General features: G+C 39.7%; 2 protein-coding genes across 5 annotated transcripts in view; one reads left to right on the plus strand and one right to left on the minus strand.

Moving 5' to 3' along the window:
• Positions 1-19769, plus strand: part of LOC145998875 (phosphatidylserine lipase ABHD16A) — a 130358-nt gene that overhangs the window by 96244 nt on the left and 14345 nt on the right. The gene's annotated exons all lie outside the window — the stretch shown is intronic.
• On the minus strand, positions 346-18051 carry LOC145998636 (uncharacterized). Its single transcript, XM_083135102.1, has 3 exons — positions 17933-18051; positions 6462-6626; positions 346-773 (listed from the first exon to the last, which is right to left on the minus strand). Exons 1-3 carry the CDS (start codon positions 18036-18038, stop codon positions 346-348), a joined length of 699 nt encoding a protein of 232 aa, XP_082991228.1. The 5' UTR covers positions 18039-18051.

Genomic DNA, 19769 nt, shown 5'->3' on the forward strand with positions numbered 1-19769 from the left:
GCATTAAATAATATCTCAGCTTCACAAGGGCTAGTCACGTTGAGCAATTTGCCTGTTCTGTCTACCAAGCTAAGCATCCTTTTGAAAGTGAAAGAGTGGTCAGGTGAAACCTTTTACACAAAATTAGTGAAGAATGGTGTTCCTGTTCAAATTAATTTTTCAAGTTTAGTAATCTTTTTCCCTACAGTTTTTAGGGGAAGAAAAACTGTAAGCTTGGAAAATGCATTGTGGCAAAATGGTTGAATCTCGTAATGCAAGAGAGTCTTTGCTTTCTTTCATCTGAGGCTAGTGTGAAGTGTACATTTATAGAGGTATTGATAATGTCAATCGGCAATAATTTTATTGTTAAATTACAACTTTGGAATATCTTGTACATGCTTCTGAATGCTCCAAATCATCTTCTACACAATGCTTTTCTTCTGGATAGTAAATGTAATCCTCAGGACATCGGAAAATTGTCATTGCCATGCAGGGACTGAGAAACGTTTCAGTCTCCAAGCCATCCATATCATCCTCCCGTTCACTTCGATGCTGTTTGACCAAGGTAGATGCATCCTTCTTGTTAGTTTTCTCCTTCCCCTTGGTTGAAGATTCATTCTTTGTCAGTTCTTTACAAGTGGAAAGTGCATCTGGATTGAAGTCACATACATAAAACTGGCGGCAGTCTGATAGGTCTCGCCATTGTCCAATGTGGGAAGGACTGCAGAAACTGCCTCTGCTCCCAATATATCCAAATCCAACATCAACTGTGCCTTTCAGTGAGCTCTGAAGTCCTAGGAGAGATAATACACACATATGTACCAGGGGAGTGGATGATAGCTGCCTTACAATAACAATTAGAGCTGAACTTTGAAACTATATTATTTAAACACCAATTCATGATTAAATTATCTGATACGTAACGCAATATATAAAATGGCATTTGAGTGTTAAAAAGGTGAATATAAATCTAAATTTGATTTTAGAACTATATTTATTACACAAAATTAACATTTCTCTTGTTATGGCAACTTTATATATTTATCAGAGTTCTAAGTTTATTCCTGTGCGAAGGAGTCCATTATTTCACCCTTCATGGTCTGACAATTTTGATGACGCGATGTTAACTAAGCTAAAACAAATAGCCTTTTGTAAATGGCGACAATGTCAATCTATGGGTTATAGATATACAAAGTAACATGGAGATAATATTTATTTATGTAAGAAGTTGAATTTCATTCCAGGCTCATGTCATACGATAACACACACAGATAAAAACAGCAGAAGTGAAAACTGGCATGGCATGCTGAAGACTCAGATTCGTGTCCTGGCCAAGACTGCATTTTTTTTGTATGAAGTACATTTCCTGTGTGTGCCATATCATAAGGTACATGTTCAGAGCTTCTAGGCATTCTGGGTTAACACATTGAATCCCATACTCGTGCTTATCTTGAAGAGCCCCCCTGAGAAAACTGCTTTGAGCGCCCATGCACTTGACCAATAAGTTTACTTGAAATATCGAAAGAAATGGAACACTTATTTATTTACTTACACACGGCCTGCGTTTCATACTACGTGTTAGTGGCGGCGATTATGGGGGGCGAGGGGAAGGACAGTTGCCCCCCACTTTTTGTTTTACCTTATGTACCAAAGAAAAGTAAATTGCTCTTGCTCCCCCTAGTTTTTTAACCCAATTGCCGCCACTGTTTAGTATTAGAAGTACAGATGTTTTCATTATATGAAAAACAAGGACTATGTTGAACATCTCTGGCACACCCAAGAATACACAGATTCTAATTGTTTATTTTTTATCGGGTGGGCAAGAAATTGCCTTTATTTTGATGTATAACACATGTATAGTAAGACCAAAAAATATATTGTTTAACATTGCTGAAAATCACATAAAATGCCCGGGTTTCTGAGTTATTACCAATTTAAATACCCTGTATCAAGGCAACATATCCCATATCAGTATCACGGACAGAGACAGTCGCACATTTCCAGCTGAATACTATTTTGTTGCATGTCCATCTGCACTAACTTCTCAGGAGTGCTGATTAAAGTTTGACTTATGTGGATTTGGGATAGACCAATATGAAATTTTCACCGATACTCCTAAAGTACCAATATAAGAAAAAAACCTCTTCAAATTTCAACTACTAGATGTCGTATTTTCTTTGTTGCTGAATCTTACTTGTACTTGTGTTGAATTGTGTTTATAATCTTGAGAGTAGCATTTATTAATTTATATCCATATTGTGGAAACTTTTACGATGATTCTGCTTCAGATTTGGCATTTAGTGATGATTTCAATTCTAATAATAAGTTTTTACATTATTTTCATGAATTAATTTTATTTTACCTATTTAGAATACATTTTCACCAACTTTTGTGCAATGTTATACTTCTTTTTTACTTCCGAAAAATTGTTACAGAAGAAATTAATAAATGTGAGAAAATTTATAGAAAATGTAACACATTATATATCTGTGGAAAGAGGGAGTGTTGTAGATTTTAGGAAAAAAGTTAAATTATAAGACAATGACATATTTGCTATGATTTTTTTTTAAAAAAACGAAAACTTCCTGTCTCCTTGGGAAAACTCGATGTAAGTCCTGCCCAGAAAGGGTTAAGTTCCTACCCAGCACATCTCATGTGTGCCAAAGCATAAGGTAATATTAAGCTCTACACTAAGAGATGCGTGGTAGCAATAGATCCCAATGCATTATTTGGTACAAATTCCGTACATTATCATTCACTATATATTTATAAACAAATCATTAACCATCTTGGAACTTATTCATCAAACTATGTAATAAACTTTTTTGTTGTACTTCATCGGGTCTCTTGCACAGTGAGCCAGAAATCAAAAAACTTGTGGTCAAAATTTTAAACGAACTTCGAGCAGTGTCTTTCCTTGTAGAACAATGATAGAGCTATTTCAAAATGCACAATTTTCCCGGCTACTCACCGGGAATTATGCGTGAATTATTGGCTCGGGGAATTATGCGTGAATTCTATGTGAATTTTTCTCTGTAGACATGAAAAATTGCAACTTTTATTAATCCAAACCCATTGAATTTAAACATATTTACTAATGCCCTGAGGCAAGTTTTTCACAGTTTAACATTTACTATTATCGAGGAAGGAAAAGAAAAGAAGGCTGTGTAAAAAATAAAACAGAATTTTCTAAATCTGTTTACTTTGTAGATGTATTTCTAGTCTAAGTATGTGAAATAGCAAATGCAAACTCCGTTCCTTAAATTAAATATTTTAAATATATATATATATATACACTGTTTAATTGAATTGGATTAGATTTTTTGTAAACACTGGAATTGCACAGATCCTTTATATATTTGTGTGTGTATGTGTGTGGGGGGTGAGAGGCTGTAATACGTAAGGTGATGGCCACCCTGTGATGATAACATGTATTAGGACTTTCCTTGGCGAAAGTCAGTCATTTGTGTCTCACCATTTCTCAAACATTTCATACACTCTCACCTATTCAAAGTGGTACTGATTGTGTGTAACACGACCTGTTTCACATGTTCTAATCACTGTACATTTGTTTTGGTACAACATGACTAGGATTACAAATATGTTGGCATGGGTATAGAGGCATGTTCACATGTGTAACTTTTTGAAGCCAAATGACAACTCTAGATAATCCATTCATTAAGCGGTCCTGGGTTCGATACCCGGTGGAGGCACATAGTGGTTCGGATCCCACTTTAAACTGTAGGTCAAGTCCCGATTAGCTTTACTGTGTATAAAATGGACTTACAACACCAAATCAGCCAACCCATCAACCATTCATTAAGCTGCTGCTTTTTTTTTTTTTATCTGGAATCACCTGGACAAGGATATTCATATAGACTGATACAGTGGGTTATATAAATTCATCCATGAGAAAACCACTTGTAAACTCTTGCCTATACAGGTTTTATGAAATGTACAATGTGTGCCACTTGCTGCCTGAGCTGAGAACAATCTGAACACAATGGTTAGCAGATGCAACGCGTGAGCCCAATGCATCTTTTCTCTGCTGATATTAGGAACGATTTGAGCCTTTCTCACAAATTTGTGCTGAATATGTTGGACAGTAAAGTTTGCAATGCAGTAAATGTTGCATCCTCTGCACAGGTGTGGTACATTTGTGATGTTAAGCCCACAGAGATGAATGAAATTGATTAGGTGCCACAGAATGGTAGATATTGAGTCATCCTACTTTTGGACCCTCCATGTATGGGCTCCATTCTTTACATATATCCTTTAACGTGTTCTATCTACTTGACTTCAAGAAGTGTTTGGCATGTGGAGGAAACGAAACAAAATTGAAAACCGATATCCAGGAAATATTCAAGTTCTACAGAAGGTTGATCCGTCTATATGTGTTCGATTTTGACGTCTCACCTAATTTAGGAAAAACCACGGGACCACCAGCGGTTGCCCTCCATGTGAGCACCATGGGTCCTGGCAATAGCCCTGCACCGTAACTTCCATTGTAGGAGGCTCCGTTGAAGTACAGGAACGGGAATCTTGAGCCACTCCTCCTGGCAGGCTTTCCAGAGGCCATGGACAGTGGTGACACGATGAGATGCAAGTGGTCATTTCAATAGGCCAAACCTGCAAAAATCCATGGGACTGGCATCAGGTCACTTCACTGGTATGTCCTGGAAAGGAATAGCCTGGATGCCGGTGTCTGCCGCCATTTGTTGCAGAAATATCTGTGTAGGAAGAGATGTATGTGATGAGGCCTTATCCATACGCACACGGGCCTGATTTATTGCATTTCCATACAAACGGGGCAGATCGTCTGTATAAATTGGTGTGAGGATATGTTGCTGATAAAATGCAATGTTTAGGCACCTGCCGAATTGTTAACTTGCCTTCATAGCAGTATCCCGCGACACCCAGAAATCCCTTTGCGAAACTTGCGTTGCACTGATGGATGAAGTCAGGATGGGTTTTTTTCTCGTGGGGTGTACGTTACGGCTCGAATTTGCCACAATCGGATAGATAAATCCATGCTTCATCGAGTGGCGCAACAAACTTGCACTTTTCCCCAAATAGATGGCATTCGTAGAGGCACCTGCAGTGAGTCTTTCTCTCCCTCCGATGGGCCGCAGTGAGGAAGTGTCCACGACTTTTAAACACCATCCGGAGTTTTAATGTGTCACATAGGTTGCAGTTCACAGTTGACCACAGTTGACTGCCACGTGCACTTATCTTGCCATCACACGTTGCGTAGGAGGGTTTTCCTGTAGGGCCATTCGGTGCAACTTCCGAGCTACAGGTGGAGTCACCACAGTACACGGTCGCTTTCTACTCCCCTTTGTGGGTGAACGAAGTGCTGGAACGTCGTGATGTTTCTGTCGATTAATTATGTTCTTCATGGTCGTTAACCCAAATGCAGATCATTTTCCCCGCACTGTTTTTGAATGTGTCACGGAAAACTTGGTGTGGAAAAGTGCTACAACGTAGCCTTCCCAAAACCGGTTCACCTTGGGAGCCATGATGCACACACCACACACATGCGAACTTGGCACGATACTAGAGGCCTTTGGCTTTCTCCTGCTGTTTGAATCATTCAGATCGGTCGATTCTGTGAGCAGGGGTGAAGTTTTAAAATCGGACACATATAGACCGATCAACCTTCTGTACTTGGTCACTTCCAATGATGGTGCACTAAAGTCAGATTAGATCATAGAGTTGAGAGAGATGTTAATCCAACAATGGAAAGTGATTTTGAATGCCATATAGATAGGTTATACCAACCAACATCTTACTGGTTCCAATACTATTACTTGAACAATTGTTAATAAATTTTTATAGGTTATAGGTTATACCGACCAACATCAATCCATACAGAACTAACTAATTAGGCTCTGGCGACTGTCACTATGGCCAGGATAATTTTGTGTGTTTTGTCCTTGTGTGTGCTGAGTGCCCCTTACAGCCTCAGCTTTTAACGAAAGTCAGAATATTTTAATATTTTCGTAACACGACACTGCAATTATGCTATTTTAGTTAGGGTAAGGGGCTGGACCCCGTATAATGTGACGGGTGCAAAATAGCCTAAGTGCTGATGCACCCAAAATTTTAAATTCAAATTCAAAGAACTAACTAACTCTCCAGCTTTCTTAAACAAAAAGTTTTATGGCTGCAGCAACACAAGCCTTCCATCTGCTCCTATCCTGTACAAGATGAATCCAATCTTTTCCATCCTTACCGATTTCTTATAGGTCCATCTCAACATTATCTCCCCGATCTTCATCTTGGCCTTCCTACAGGACTCAATCTATACAGAGCTTTACATAATTACATTTCTAATGAGTATTTATATACAACAATCTAGGGTTAGTACCTTGTAGTAGGTACTGTAAATGTACATTCCCCACTAATATATTTTAAAACATTGAATATCTTGTAGCAAAATGGGAACCAAAATGTCACAATTTGCTTGCACAGATACTTACTTCGGCTTTCAGGATTATTAAAGTTTGTGAATCTTCTAAAGATGTTTGGAAGAAAATTGGCTATCAGACTGAATAAGGGCACAAATGAGACAGAATAATTTCCAACACCAGTTGAGTGGCCATTGGAAACTCCAAATCTTGGCGCTAGGAAGTAAATATCTTGCTCTGTAATGAGAAAAAAGTTGATATTAAAAATCACGCTTATTTGACATAAATATGTAAATGTTGAGCATGTATTATTTTTTTCAGTTAATGCAAATACTTAGACTTCATGCAATTAACAGATTATAGAGAATATTTGCCCGTATATTTACAATCAGTGCAAGTCAGGTTAACATATATCCTATGTGATCAAAAGTATCTGGACACACTGCAAAACGTGTGTTTATCATAGAGGGCGACACATGGTCAGCGATCTCAGTAGTCTGCAGACAGTGCGAGACAGCAGTATGGGATGGCCTGAGGAATTCACCGACTCAACGTGGTCAGGTGGTTAGGTGCCACTTGTGTAAGAAGTCTGTGCACGAGATTTCCGCCCTCCTAAACATCCCTAGGTCCACAGTTTCCAATGTTATAGTGAAGTGGAAACTTGAAGGAATGTGTACAGCCCAAAAGCATGCAGGCTGACCTAATATCTTGACCTCCAGAGACCGTCAAGTGTTGAAGAGGGTCGCACAGAGTAATTGTCGATCATCCATTGCCCCCATCACACAGGAATTCCGAACTGCATCAGGATCTACTCCAAGCACCATGACTGTTTGGTGCGAGGTGCGGCAACTTGGTTTCCATGTTAGAGCAGCTGCCCATAAGCCAAACATCACACAGGCAAATGCCAAATGGCACCTCATGTGGTGCAAGGCGTGTTGAAACTGGATCATAGAACAGTGGAAAACCGTTGTGTGGAGTGGTGAATCACGGTACACAATGTGGCAATCCGATGGTAGGGTGTGGGTATGGCAAATGCCTGGTGAATGACATTACCAGCCTGTATAGTGCCAAAAGTAAAATTCGGGGGTGGCGGGGTTACAGTGTGGTCATGTTTCCCCTTCCCCATCACCCTCTGTGTCCCTACCTGAGGATGAATTCACGAAGGTGAGAGGGACAAAGCACAAAGTATGCCTTAGAAGGCAATGCTAATCCTTACATCATAGCATCTTGTCTCAATGGAACCTTAACGGTTTCCACACACAAATTGAAGAACTGGAACTTTTAATCTATGAATTTGACCCTGCCTCATTTGTCTCCAAGAGAGACATTTTTGCCCTAACGAATCAGTGATTCTAAATGGATACACACTACCGCACCGACAAGCTTCCTTGGGGTCATTGTGCACACGGTGGTGTAGCAATTGGCATTGCACCTGATTACCATCTGTTGCGTGTACATAACATATGAATTATATGGTTTTATTCATAATAATAAAATGGCATAATATTGCACTAAATTGCTATTTATGAATATTATGAATATATCCAATACACCAATATGCTTAAATTGGCCAAAATCATTAATAATAATAATAATAAAGGTGGTGATGGTATGTCTATGAGGGGAAATGGAGGAAGACATTGTATAATCAATTTATAGTAGTAATGTAATTTGTAATACTGTGAAAAAATTGAAAATTCTGGAAAACTCAGGAAAAAAAATTTAGAGTTCATGTCGGAACCATGTACAATCTTTCGCTGCTCCCTGCTGTTGTGATTTGGACAGTTTAGAGTTATGGCACACTATAAGGCAGAGAGTAACTCAAAATAAAGACACTGCAGCAACTACTTGCAATGGGTGAAACATTCAAAATTGCATTTTACGAAGTTTATAAGCTTTGTGTTATTGAAATGTCCATACCCCACCAATGGCTGCTTGCTGCAAATCAAGTGTTACCTCATAATCACATTGGTAACCCGAGGTTGAGTGCTCTATCTGTTATGCCCTTTACAGAGCTTGGGAAATCTTGATTCAAACAAGGTTGTAGCTGCTCATAAAAACAGATGTGTCTTGTCATAATTTTTTGCTGTGATCCATTTTCTCATTTTGGCACAGAAGTACTCACAAGTTAGGCCAGAATCACATGAAACTGCATTTCCAGTAGGCTACCCATTTGCTAGTTTTCGCCTCACACGATACTTGTTACCGTATTTGTCGATAGACTTTTGTTCCCATAAAACATTGCGCAGAGCAGACAATCTGTAAAGATGGATGAGCAATTTGAGGAATGTTATGGGAGAATTACTGCTTTGTGCTTTTATTAAAAATTGAAAAAGAAAAGTATGGACTAGAAATTGGCTCGAAAAAATATGGTAATTAATACGTACCAAACAAGTTTTTTTGATGAACTCTGGTATGCATATTCAATTCATACATGAGATTCGCAGGATTCATTAAAAATAAAAAGTCAAACATTTAATACACTTGTAATAATAAGGATTTTCATTTTCAGCTAATCATATTTGTGACGTACACATCTCATCGCTTTGCATAAATACCTAAATATTAATGAACTGAACACGAATGCACTTCATGTCATCTATTTAATTTATTTTTTCTTATCGAGAAACTAACAAAAACAGCTAGCACTTGGAAACCACAGGCAAAAAACTCTCCTTTCCAAACTCACAGATTATCTTCACGTGGCCAAACTTTGCTCTGATTGGCTGTTCCACTGAATCCAGTTGAGGAAAGCCAGTAGCAATTAGAACATGTCCTATTCCTCCAAACCAGTCACGCTGCCAGCCAGGTAGCCAGTTCAGCACCAACTGTGTGAGTTTGGGCCTTTACAAATAGTGTTACGTGTAGTATTTATTCATATATCTAGCGAGTTGATAATGAATGTAGTTTTTATGGCGTATTTTGTACTCTTCATATGAATAGTAAGTCTGTGATCTTATTCCATTAAATAGTGGCTTAGGAAAGGAAAATATAATTATTGCATTTTATTAAAATATTCGTACCTATATGATGGTCCAAAATGCTACATCTCAGTGATTTATGTTTGGTTCTGTCTAAAATATGTCACTGGTAAAATTATACCATAGTAAAGTATTAAGTAAATACCTTTTAGCAAGTAATAGGTAGCCCCAGAGAATTTGACTCCGAAATCTGTAGCCCCCCTCACCCCACACACACATTTCAGGCCGGCGCCGTCACTGAGCCCGAGCCCTAAGCTTGACGCCTTAGAACACACAGCCACTGTGCGAGATGTGACCGTTCGTGAATAGGTGTGTTTCACCTACATCACAAACTGTTGCATTGTGGGATCGAGCAGCCATGATTGAGGTCGGTTCTTGTAAGCATACAGAATTCAAGCGGGTGGGTGTGATTTGACCCTTGTTTACGATGTTGATGAATTTATTGATAATTTGTTATTATGATTGTGGGGCACAAATAAAACAAATGTTCCGCTTTTTAGTCGACGAATGAATCATCTCAAACTTTCTCCAGCTTCAATGTTGAACTCATCTTGAAAAATAGTATGCATAATTTGAAAACTACATTCATCCTAAAAATAATCATAATAATAAATTAATGTTACTAATTATCAATAATAATAATTCATTGTTATTATTATTTAGATCCTAGCACAATTCATCAACATTTAGCATAATTTCACAGATTAAACTTTTTCTTATCGGGAGGTTGGCTTTTCTATAGAATGACTGTAAATAAAGCTGTATTCCTAATGTAACTTCCTCTCTTTTATTTTATCTATTCTAATTTGATCAATTTTTCACGAGAAATGGATGTGAATAAAAGAGTCAATAATATTAATATCTCGAAGCGCGAGACCCTGTGCGGTGGCACGCGTAGCACACCCCTAATGGCGGCCCTGCCTTGCAGTTTTAAGTTATGCATCAATTGTTCAAGATGAGTTCAACATTGAAGCTGGAGAAAGTTTGAGATGATTCATTCGTCTACTACAAAGCGGAACATTTGTTTTATTTGTGCCCCACAACTTTCTGCCGATTCTTGCCATGAAATGTTCCTCGCGACGCGAGGTAAACGGGAGAATGAATTAAAGATGAAGAGGAGAGGGCGTGTTTGGAACGGCATATACCTAGACCGGAAATAAAATCTATATGTCATTTTATTTTTAATTCTCAAAATATCGTTCTTTGAAGCTAATTTCTCCCTCCCAGAGGAGCAAGTTTTATTTATTTATTTAAGTTTGGGGGACCAACAGGCAATTATGCCCAATTATAGGTCTCCGCTAATTACATTTAAAAGTTACAGCTACAAATATACATGTCACACACATACAAGTAAATTTGTGGTTGATTACATTATCAGAATTCGACATGCTAATCTAGAATATGCTCAATCGAAAAAATCACATTATATAAAAGTAGAGCAGAGAATTATTGATACGAGGGTCACTATTTATATTTTGAGCCTAACAATGAAAAAACAAGAATTTGGCATTGAAAAATGCTTTATTGTTTTTCGAAGTATTCTCCTTTATGGTCAATACACTTTTGCATTCGTTCGAACCATTTGTTAAAGCAGTTTTTCCAATCTTGTTGAGACACCTCTATAATATGGTTTTTGAATGCATCAACGGCGTCTTCCGCCGACGAAAATCGTTGTCCACGCAATTTATTCTTGACATTCGGGAACGTGAAGAAGTCATTGGGTGCCAAATCAGGACTGTACGGTGGATGACCCATCAATTCGATTTTTGACTGTTCATAAAGTCGGTTGTTAGACGAGATGTGTGACAGCTGGCATTGTCTTGATGAAGAATGATCCGACGGCGTTTGTTTGTTTTCCGTATTTGACCGAAGACTTCTGGCAAACAAATTGTTATGTACCATTCAGAGTTGACCGTTCTACTTTCCTCTAAAGGCACAGTTGCCACATGACCAGTTTTCCCGAAAAAACAGGCGACCATTTGTTGCGATGTGCTTCGAGCGCGAACAACTTTTGTTGGATTGGGTTCATCTTGAAACACCCATACAGTCGACTGCTGTTTACGTTCCGGCTCATATACATATATCCATGATTCGTCACCTGTTACAATCTTATATACGTCTTTTGAAGCACCACGATTGTATTTATTGAGCATTTGTTTGCACCAATTGACGCGAGCGTCTTTTTGAGTTTTTGTCAAATTGTGTGGGATCCAACGAGAACATACCTTTCTCACAGCTAAATGATCATGTAATATTTTATATATGCTGGTGGAACTAATGCCTATGGTTGCCTCAATCTCAGTGTGTCACATGACGGTCTTGCAGTATTAGGTTTTGCACAGCATCAATGTTTTCTTGAACAACAACTGATTTTGGACTACCTTCGCGAATCTCATCGGTGAGCGAATGGCGGCCACGATTAAATTCGTTATACCAGCTTTTCACAGTGGCAAAGGATGGGGCTTCATCGCCAAATGTGGAAGTAAGTTGATCGATGCACTCTTGTCTTGATAATCCACGTCGAAAATCGTAAAAAATCATCGCACGAAAATGTTCACGAGTTAATTCCATTTTATTGTTGTCGCGCAATCTCCAAGGCAACATAAACAACACAAATGAAGCTATTGACAAAACATTTGAAGTACGTTATGGTCAATAATGCCAGTGTGATGCCCCGATCGTTCTTGATGAATTCGTCAACTGCACTCAGCAGTTCGTCCGTAATGACAAACGGGCGCCCGCAACGTTCGTCATCTTGGACGTTCTTCCTCCCAGAGTTAGTTTCGACACCAGCGCCGAACAGACGACTCATCAATAACATTGTCTCCATGAACCTCCTTTAATTGACGATGAATATCACATGGTCGCACATTCCTGGCGTTGAGAAATCTGATCACAGCCCTAACTTCACAAGTGGCGGCGTTTTCATTTTTTTTTTTAACATTGCAAACACTCACATAAACAATAACTACAATGACAGCGCTACGAAACTTCGCACACACTGAGCAGACAGTCAACTGAAGTCGTTTGACCTTGAGCGGCGGCTATTCGCGTCACTAGCGCTCCACACGGCGCGAACGGGTACTACTTTCCGGATGGCCCTCGTATATTTTTTCCCAGGCCCTCGTATATTTTTTCCCAAAAGCTAGGTGTCAACAAAACTCATATTATGATATAACATCGGCTGCGACCCCTACCTCGGTATCGTGTGCACCAAGAAACAACGGGGTTAAATGGGACAGGCGCACACATAGACCTGCACGACAAATTTCGTGGAAGGACCTTCCGATGGTGGGTCTGCGTCCGAAGCTCCCTTCGACACATGGAGAGTCAGAACCAGCCTCATTTCGCCTCGGGCACTGAAAAAGAGTACACCGACCCAAGCCATAAATTTAGCTGGAAGTTGTTTTGAAGCAGGGCAGCGATGAGTTTCGTTGACACCTAGCAGTCTGTGTTTACACAATGGGAAAATCTAACATAATTTGCAAACTTGCTCCTCTGGGAGGGAGAAATTCGCTTCAAAGAACGATAATTTAAGAAATTAAAAATAAAATGACATCCAGATCACATTTCCGGTCTAGGTACATGCCGTTCTAACCACATCCTCTCCTCTTCATCATCTTTTTATTCTCCCGTTTGCCTCACGAGTAACATTTCATGGCAAGAATCGGCAGAAAGTTGTGGGGCACAAATAAAACAAATGTTCCGCTTTGTAGTCGACGAATGAATCATCTCAAACCTTCTCTCGCTTCAAGGTTGAACTCATCTCGAAAAATAGATGCGTAACTTAAAATTACAATCATCCTAAAATAATCATAAAATAAATTACTGTTACTAATTATCAATAATAATAATTCATTGTTATTATTATTTAGATCCCAGAACAATTCATCAGCATTTAGCATAATTTTACAGATTAAACAGCTTTTTCTTATAAGGAGGTTGGCAACGCAGGGCAGGAGCCATCAGGCTTTCCTGCGTTCCCTCCAAGGTCATGGCGAGAACCCTGATTGTGATGGTGCGTGGGAAAAGTACGCTGTCAGTATCGGCGCTGTCGCGGAAAACTACCCCTGCAAGAGAGCGGTGTGTGTGCAAGCGCGCTTATTCATTTACCCGACTATCGATTTGTCGAGGGGAGCATAACGACCCTTTGATGGTGGTTCCGAGAAATGTTTCCTGTAAAATAATTGCATTTCAGTAAACTCTCTCTATAGAATATTTAAAAATAATGGAAAATGATTGTGCGGATATTCACTCATCTGATGGATCGAGTATCAAAGTCTCCCCTTAATAATAATAATAATAATAATAACATTTTGAATAAATATTGGTTTATTTGTGTTCGTTTAGTTATAGTTGTTATTGAAGCCGCGGTAGTCTTAAGTCGGTAGGGAGTCTGACTGCCATGCGGGAGACCTGGGTTCGATTTCCGGCCGTGTCCCCACACAAAGGGACTCCGGGGCTCACCCAGCCTCAAATCAGTGGGTACGTGGTGGTGGTGGTGGGGGGGTTAAATGCGGTGGGAGCGTGGTGCCGATCACATCACCTCCAAAATGGCCGAGATCGAGAACGTGTGGGTCCTACCCCCACATCCTCTTAATGCACTTTCATTGCAAGGCGGTATGTGAACGGGAAACTTTTACCTTTTTTGTAGCAGTTATTATTATTATTTCCCGTGGCGGAGTGTATATCACAACACGCTACGATGCCAGGAGTTCCGTATTCGAATCCCGGCCTGACCATAGGTGTTCTTTGTGTGTCCCTTCCATCATTTTCGTCCTCAGCTTCGCGATTAGCCAAAAGTGGAAGAAAAGCGAAGTAACATAAAGCAAATCGATATTGTTATTTTCACCATTCAAGTTTTATCAATAGCTTAGCCACCTAAAATTGTTGACTGGACCAAGCCGATTGGTTCAAGTGTTCATGTGACCCTCCCTGCAAGAGCGCCCGCAGGATTTCTTCTCAGGGGGAAGTCATAGAAACTTTTATTATTATTAGTTACTACTACTATTACTACTTTGCAAATCATAAAATTCAAATGGATTTGAAAATGCTTTGCGTCGTATACAAGTTCAGACTTGAGTGTACTATTTAGATAGAAATTGGATTCGCCTTGCTTCCTTTCAATAAACATCTATCACTTTGCCTTTTTCACAATGCACAGATATCAATGAGTCAGAGACCACTTAATCTACTGTCCTTCATGGCACCTCTGATCCATGGGTTTACGTGCCGAAGGGTACTGAAAAATAATAATAATAATAATAGTTGCTGCAACTTACAATATTTTTTGTTGTAAAATATCGCTACAATTTCACCATTCGAATTGAGGCGTTGCGGATACAAAGGACGAACTCAACAAAAGTACATTTAGAGGAAAATGTGTTTCAAGTTGTGAGGCACGGGGCAAACTCAACAAAAAGCTTTGGAAATCACGCAGGAAACTTTCTGATCTATCCTTACCACGTTTTTGTGGTGTTCGCACTGTGCCTGACAACTTGAAACGCATTTCCTTCACAATGTACGTTTGTTGAGTTCGCCCTTCATATCCGCAACGCCTCAATTACATTAACTCTTTCCGGAAATATCTGGATAATTCGAATATCCGAATAGTACATATTTGATGAAGCATTTGTAAAAAATCCATACAGTGAAATACGAACATGACTAATAAAATAATATGCTAATAAAATAAATTGCTCAACCCAGGTGTTCAATTTAGAAGAGAAGAAATGAAGACTACTTTTCTACAATGAATTACTTCCAGTGTGCTGTATACTTCCCGCACATACAGTCCACCGCACTGCGTTCCCTTATATGCAGAAATTAGATTTAAAAATAAAATGATATCTTTTAATTATTTCACCCAGCAAATATAAACACATTCTAGAATGTGTTGCGGGATAAACAATGCCACAATTCGATGAGAGGCGCGCTGAAGAGAGCTGCTGTTGCCGATGGTGAGGTCAAAAGGTTGAATTGACTGGTTTTGGTGTATTTTTCTTCCTTTTCTGACGCTGTGATAACCATTGCGCTACGGAGGTCGGTAAGAGCCCAAGCGTAGGGAAAATCCGGAAAAAAAATATTCGGATATACGGATTATCCGAATATTCGGGTTATTCCAATTATCCCGAATATCCGAATGTGTGAATTATCCAGACAGTTTTTTCTTCGTTTTACAGGACCCTCCCTGCCTTTTGATGGAAAAGACAAAAATAGAATTTGAAGTTGGTTCTTTGAGCGATCGACCTTTACTTCAGTGGCGATTCTTGGAATTTTTGGGGCGTAGGAAGTTATAGTAAACAGACCGAGGAAAGTTTTCGAAAATGCGTTCAATTACACAGTGACATGTATCGCCTGTACCTTGGATTAGCCCTCCCTGCCTGTTATGTGTGGATTAAGAACAGCTTTGCCAATACCAACCTCCTAATAAGAAAAGGTGCTGTTTCAACTCATAAATTACGCTAAATGTGATATACAGCGTCCGTTTGTTTTATTAGTTACCTCCAACTTTCTACTGATTTCCTTTTATGAAATGTTCCTCCCTTGTTAAATCGGGGAGGATAAAGAAAAAGAAGAGGATGGATCAGGGCCTGTAAAAGCTTGTCGCTTGGTTGGCATACTTCCTTTTGTTTCAAGCAAGTCCGCTAGAGAAGTGCGAACAAGATCTGGAGATGTTTTTTTAAAATAAATATTTCCTCATAATATCTTCATTAGAATTCAATTTCTCTGTTTCCCAGGGACGCCCGTTTTTTGAGATGATGCTGGATTTTTCATTATGCGAAACACAAAGTGCTAGGTGCCAACGAAGTTCAAATTTTGCTAGGTTTAGAACCATTATGCTAGAGTTGGCATCACTGTTGAGGAACCCACGGGACCTTCCTCGCGGACCGTATATAACTGGGCACCCCCCTTCCCCTTTTGCACTGCCCCTCACTCATCTGCCTGTAGGATGACGAGAAAGGTTCCTCAGCGGCAGGCAAGGACGGTCGGTCGTCTTTGGACAACAGATCTGGAACGAGTGGGTGATAGCTAGCACGGTTGCTTCCTAATTGCGAACAGTGCCTGAATCGTCCTAATTGCGAACACATGAAACTGAGAAATATTTCCACGTCCTAATTGCGAACACACAGAACTGAAAACCTGTTTTTACAACAGGTAAGGGTAAGACACGAAAATTCTGGTCTTTGCCAGCACCAAAGGAAGAGAGATTTTGAAGACCCAGACACATTTTTTTATGGATGAAACGTTAAAAAGCTGTGCTGGCCAGGTTTTCCACTTTACACAAAGTCTTTGGAGGAAAGTTCAAGAAATTCGCATGACTACATCTTATAATGAAGATGATTTTTGATTTGATTTATTTTATTTCGCTTCTTGTGCCACTTTTGGCTAATTTGCGAAGACGGAGATGAGTGATGATATGATGAAATTGAAATAGACATCACAAACGTTCATGTCCAAGCCAGGATTCGAACCTGGGACCCCTGGCGTCGCAGCGCGATGTGCCACAATGAAGATGAAGAAATAAAGAGGAGCATCCGTATGTGAGCGTCTTTAGCTTTTCTAAACCTAGAAGATCTTGAAGAATGATGGCTTCATATTTACGAGCAAGATCCTCGTAATGAAAACCTTGTGAAGTTCTTCGACTGTTTTGTGGACCGGTGGCTTGAAAACCCCTTACTGTCAAAAGATATGTGGAACTGTTTCAACAGGAGGCACCGGACAAATAATGCAGTGGAGGGATGGAATCATAAAATAACAGCGAGCTTGGTAGACCACATCCAAGAGTGGCAGAGCTCATTAAATCCTTAGAGGCTGAGGCAAAAAAGTCAAATGATATGATTATGAGAATGGAATTGAACGTGGTAGGTCTCAAGCGGAAGAAAATATATGTTTTGTTGGACGAGAGGAAAGCAGGAAGAACTGACAAATACAAGGAGACTTGTGATATCCCTAATTTTTTTAAGAACAATATCATATGTTTTGAAATTTGGCAAGGGTACGTCGTAACATTCACTGCATTATTAATTGACGAAGTCATTAATTGTACGTATTATTAATTGAATAAGCTCTTTTTGTACAATATGTATAATGTTATAATGTATGTACTTCGACGAAGGCTTTAATCATGTCGGATTTTATGTTACAACTAACATGCTTCAATTTGAGGTGCAACTTTTACACCACCAGTGACACACTGGCCACTGACCAGTCTCAAGTCTGACACTGAGAGTCTTTTAAAATATAGTTTAAAGGACTCGGGAAATTGAGAGAAAGTTGTAGGTCACAAGGCAGAAAAATGTGTTCGCAATTAGGATGCACCCCTTCGAGTGTATTCCTGTTCAGGAAGGAAGTGTTCGCAATTAGGAGTTAGGACTCGCAATTAGGACGACACCAGCTCGCACATTGACTCTTGACAGTCGAGTAGCGAACCTTGATTGCGCTCAAAATTTTATAACGCTCATTAAATTCTTAAAATGTAGAAAACTGGAAATAAGTATAAATGAAACTGTATGAAGTTCCTCACTTCCTACATGGAGGAATCGCCACTGCTTTACTTACCTCCAAGCTGACGAAGGTCTACTTCCAGGGGAACAGCATCGGAATGGAGCCTCAGAGAAGCGGCAAGGATAAAGGCCATTAACACGGCGCCATGGAGGAAGTCCATGTCTTGCGCGATAACGTTCGAATTCTTCCCCCGTGGCCTTGACCGTGGGTTTTTATAGAAAAAGCTGCGTTCAGGAAGTACGCAGAGGACCATTGTTGGGCCTGCACTCGCAGCCTCATTTTTCTCGCCTCGGCACGAAGTGTTCCACTCGCGCTTCCTATTGTTAAGCAAGCGTCAGCTGCGAGCGGGTTGCGACAGCGGTACAAAAACGGCTGCGATTGTTCGCGAATGGGTGATTTTTTTCTCTCTCTCTTTCTCCCGGACGATTTGGCTTCCTTGTAAGCAGGTGCTTCGGGGCTTGGTGTGATTGCATTGTGCTTCGTAATTGCTGACGAGTGACCGTGAAAGTTTCTTCTTTCACGGCATCTGCCACTTTTCAAAGTGCACAATTCTACGACACTGTTCTGTTCGCAAGAGTGTCTTGTCTTGGGTATCGTGCGGGGCATGTCTAGTACTTTAATATACTAAAACTAATTGCTAAATGCTAAGAGATCTAAACCTGGACCTCCTAACCTAACCACATTTTAGAACTAAGCTGAATTGTAGGTTTGGAGCATTAGCAAGGACGTATTTACGGGGGGGCTTGTTTAGCATTTGTTGAATAATAGGTATTTCCGTCGAACTTATTGGAAGGTAAGGTTTACAGCAGGTTCGTATGACATTCATGGACAATGTCAAAGAAGATTTATGCGCATTACTACTTACGATAATATGCATAAAATATTAATCAGGAACGTCATTTTTCTTCAACTAAATCTAACATACTTTTTTGTTATTCAATAATTCAATACTTTATCTATTTGGCATTAATTCCCTTACCAGGGCAGTTGTTTTTAAATTTGGTGATCTTAGCTACACGCGAGCTAGATAATGAATAGTACTCTTGGGCCGGACCAATCCATAAATACTGAAGTAACAGCTCTAAATTTATGTTCATTCTATCATGAATGAATCATGCTTCGCGTATAAGACAGGTGCTGTTATATCAGTAACCTTATACCGTCTTTTCACCTATTCGTGTAATAATAACAAGCGCGTCGAGGGAGCGTTGGCAATGCAGCCATGTAATCCTGCCCTGCGTTGCGAAAATGTGCGGCGTACTTCAACACAACGTCGTTGCTTTTATTCACTGTCAAGGGTCCGTATCATTATAAAAGGGGAAATCTACGTATATAGCGTAATATTCTAACAACAATGTTGAAGTTCTTTACAAGGAAGCTAGGGAGGGAAATTATACATATGCCAACAGGGGGGGGGGGCACTCGGGCACATGCGAAGGAGTAGCGAGAGGAGAAAACAAATAACTGTCCAGTTTAGTTCGCAAGTTTGCCGCGGTTCTTCTCATCTTGGTCAAGCCGTACGCGGCTTAATATCGCGGACATCCTCAACTGATATGTTATTGGAAACCGACTGCCTGTTCACCACATTAACCCTCCGTCATCCGCGTCCTTATTACAAATGTCCCGCGCGCGGCACTCTGTGCTGCCTCATCAAAACCAACGTTATTTACGTGAATTATTTATTGATGCAAATCGAGATAGAATTACACTAGCGCTTACTGGAAATCAGGTGAAATATACATGAACACAAACATGTCCATTTCGGACATTTTTATCAGCTATTAAAAGAAAAGTAAAAAAAAAATGAAACGGTCTCATACAATTATAAGCTTAGGCTCCTGAAACAAATGCACCAAAATATTATTCTAAAAGTAATTAAAACTTTACCATG

The sequence above is a fragment of the Lepisma saccharinum genome, chromosome 14 (genome assembly GCF_977018435.1).
Source record: "Lepisma saccharinum chromosome 14, izLepSacc3.1, whole genome shotgun sequence".
NCBI classification, from domain to species: domain Eukaryota; kingdom Metazoa; phylum Arthropoda; class Insecta; order Zygentoma; family Lepismatidae; genus Lepisma; species Lepisma saccharinum.